The 2,995-nt window shown below is 40.2% G+C and overlaps 1 protein-coding gene across 1 annotated transcript in view; it reads right to left on the bottom strand.

Annotated features, from left to right (window-relative positions):
* Nucleotides 1-2,537, bottom strand: part of LOC102192578 (glycerol-3-phosphate dehydrogenase [NAD(+)], cytoplasmic) — a 4,129-nt gene extending 1,592 nt beyond the window's left edge. The window contains exons 1-5 of the mRNA XM_005729833.1: nucleotides 2,386-2,537; nucleotides 829-1,006; nucleotides 566-706; nucleotides 324-462; nucleotides 130-242 (exon numbers count right to left, since the gene is read on the bottom strand). Of these exons, the coding sequence (XP_005729890.1) occupies nucleotides 130-242; nucleotides 324-462; nucleotides 566-706; nucleotides 829-1,006; nucleotides 2,386-2,432 (618 nt within the window). The 5' untranslated portion in view covers nucleotides 2,433-2,537. The remainder of the gene's footprint in view (nucleotides 1-129; nucleotides 243-323; nucleotides 463-565; nucleotides 707-828; nucleotides 1,007-2,385) is intronic.
* Nucleotides 2,538-2,995: the final 458 nt, after the last annotated feature.

The following is a 2,995-nucleotide window of genomic DNA, read 5'->3' on the forward strand; positions in this document are numbered from 1 at the left end:
ATAGATAGATAGATAGATAGATAGATAGATAGATAGATAGATAGATAGATAGATAGATAGATAGATAGATAGATAGATAGATAGATAGATAGATATGTTTAAGCATTTAGCTTGGTGAGGATGAAACACCTTGAGTGCGCCACAGATCTCAACAACATCAGACTCCTCCACCACAGTCACGCGGAAGTTGGTGGTCTGCATCAGCTCCTTCAGCAACAACCCATGTTCTTTGTCCTTGCACCCTGAAATTACACACAAATAATCTCAATCTGTTCCCATATTACGTTTAATAATATTATTTATCAAAGAAATAAACTCCATACCAATGGTTGTTTCACAGAACTTCTCATCAGCGACCTCATTGGCAATGTTTGCACCCATGAGGACTGTCATGGTGATACCCAGTTTCCCTCGGATAACCTCTGAGATCAGCTTCAGACCTTCTGGACTGGCATCGACACCCTAAAGTAACCAGTTATGTTAAAATCCCCTCACTTATTTGTAAAATATTTCTCAGGCTTTAACGCACTGTGTTTTGAAAAAAAAATTCTTAGGATGATGTTACCTTGATAAGAGACATTCCTATCACATCCTTTTTTATGTGATCTTTGATGGTGTCACACACTCGCACAATAAACTGGTGAGGGACCACGAAGATCAAGATGTCAGCTCCTTTCACAGACTCAGCCAAGTCTGGAACAGCCAGCTAATGAAAGAGAGAAGTCAGAGTAAGACCTGGGATCAGCAAAGAGATAAAACACGGTGTATATGCCATCTTCTGGACTCAATAAACAGTCCTACAGGGAGAAAGAGTGCTGTCAGACTCACCACATTGGGAGGCAACTTGTGACCGGGCAGATATTTCACATTTTCATGGTCTGTGTTGATGATTTCTGTGAGCTTGCGACCGTTCACCGTCTCCTCAAACACCCACATGTTCACTGTGGTGTCAAACTTGTCATACTTGGCTGCATTGGCTCCCACAATCTTGGCAATGGCAGAGCCCCTGTGGACATGGTGACACAGGAAATCATTCTGCTGCCACAAATCTGGCTGGATGAATGTACCAGTTGCAAAAAACTGTTCTCAGTTTTCTTATGTGAAATGTAAAAAACAAATGTAAACAGATTTCTGTGCTCCCAGAGTGATTGAAGGAGAAAAGGTTGAACAAAAGGTTATTGACTATTTGGTTTAGCAGATACTTCTTTGATTTCAAGATGTTCAGATCTTCTTAGGTCAACTGTTGCTTATATCTGGGAGCTTAAACACTGAAACCACCTACACAAAGATCAGTTTTTAGGAATTACAGTAAAATCTCAGTGGAAAACTTAATATTGTCAGTCACTTAAAGACATAAAGAAACCCTCTCTCACTGGCAGATGGACCTCTATTAGTGTATAAAAGGTGAATGTATGTGTTTTAAATAGCTTTAAAATGCTCTTCTAGGCTAGAAAAAATCCAGGTGAAATATATATTTTAAAAAATAAACAAAACAACAACAACAACAACAACAAAAACATTAGAAGGACCTAATTCAATTTCATTTTACATATAAGCTCAGCATAACTGAAGTTAAGAGCTAGGAGAACTCCCTTTAATGATCATATTTCAGATGTCACAGTTGACCTTTTAGGCTACTATGAGATACTGGTCAGGGCCATACTTAGGTACTTCACTAAAACACAGCACCTTTCCTGCACTGCACCTTAGAGCTCAGAGGTTGTGTATTTTTTTGACCACATTCATTTTACATTAATATTTAGGTATTATTTAGGTTTAGGGAAAAGCTGAAATGCTTCCCATCTAACAGCTTTGCCTTTAAAATATAGGTAACCAGTTAATGCATCACTAATAATAAGTATGTATAGAAATAGTCGGGGTCCATTCTGCTGCATTTTGTAAAAACTTTTGTAAAAGCAGCCAACAAGTTTAATCGTAATATAGTATTACATACTGCTTCCACCACTAAAATGCCACACTGGCTGAGAGACAGCAATGCCCCATCAGTGCTGACTCAGCACTAATGTTGCAGAATAATGAAAAGGGAATCTTCAGTAAAGATTTTCTCAGGATATCAAAGGTCATCATATTCAAAGAAAAAAAGAATCCACTCTCCAGTCCTGCAAAACAGCAGGAAATTAGGAATCATTTATCCACTCTCAGAGGCTAAAGTTGCCTCCTGGCCTCCAAGTTTACCAACTTTAGACCGCCTTCACAAAAGGTCCCACTGTGGGTGTAATCTTACAAACCCCCAAAAATAAAAATACCGATATGTTGATTGGAATTTACTTATTTATGCGCACCATCAACAGACCTCCACCCCACTTAACTCTAAACTGAAAGGATTCCTAAGGTGCACAACGTGATCTAAAGTCCTTTACTCACCAGTTACCAGAGCCAATCACACAGACCTTCTTCTGTGTTGCCATCATGTACTTGATTTTCAACTCTAAGCTGCAGCTGCTGCGAAGACACACTGAAGCCGGGGCGCACTGTATTTATACCGGACACACAGCTGAGGCGCAAGCACACCCTCTCCTGATGGTTGGTCTGCTCTGTTGCCTCACAGGAACAAACTTTTCCACACCGCGCAACAGGATAGTCGGACGGGTTTTTTTTCCCCCAATTGAAAGCAGGCACTCACAAACGTAAGCATACAAGGAATTTTACCTAATCAATTTACACGATTCAATCAATAGAATCTGCGCATTTTAAACCGATTGGGCTCCAGACCAGCGGTCCCCAACCTCCGGGCCTCGGACCGGTACCGGGCCGCGAGAGTTGAGGCTCAGGTGTGAAATGTATACTTTTCAGGGTTTTTATCGGTTTTCAGCGTTATTTTGTTATCGGTTTTATCGTTTACTCGGCTTTCCTTGGTATTTTCACGTGCATTATGAATAAATCTTCTTTTTTTCGGTACCGGCACTAGTTTTATTTTGTTGTATTTATCCGCGACACCTTAAAGGCCGGTCTGTGAAAATATTGTCGGGCATAA

Source organism: Pundamilia nyererei, unplaced genomic scaffold, assembly GCF_000239375.1.
Source record: "Pundamilia nyererei isolate P.nyererei 1_Seehausen unplaced genomic scaffold, PunNye1.0 scaffold00034, whole genome shotgun sequence".
Classification (NCBI taxonomy): domain Eukaryota; kingdom Metazoa; phylum Chordata; class Actinopteri; order Cichliformes; family Cichlidae; genus Pundamilia; species Pundamilia nyererei.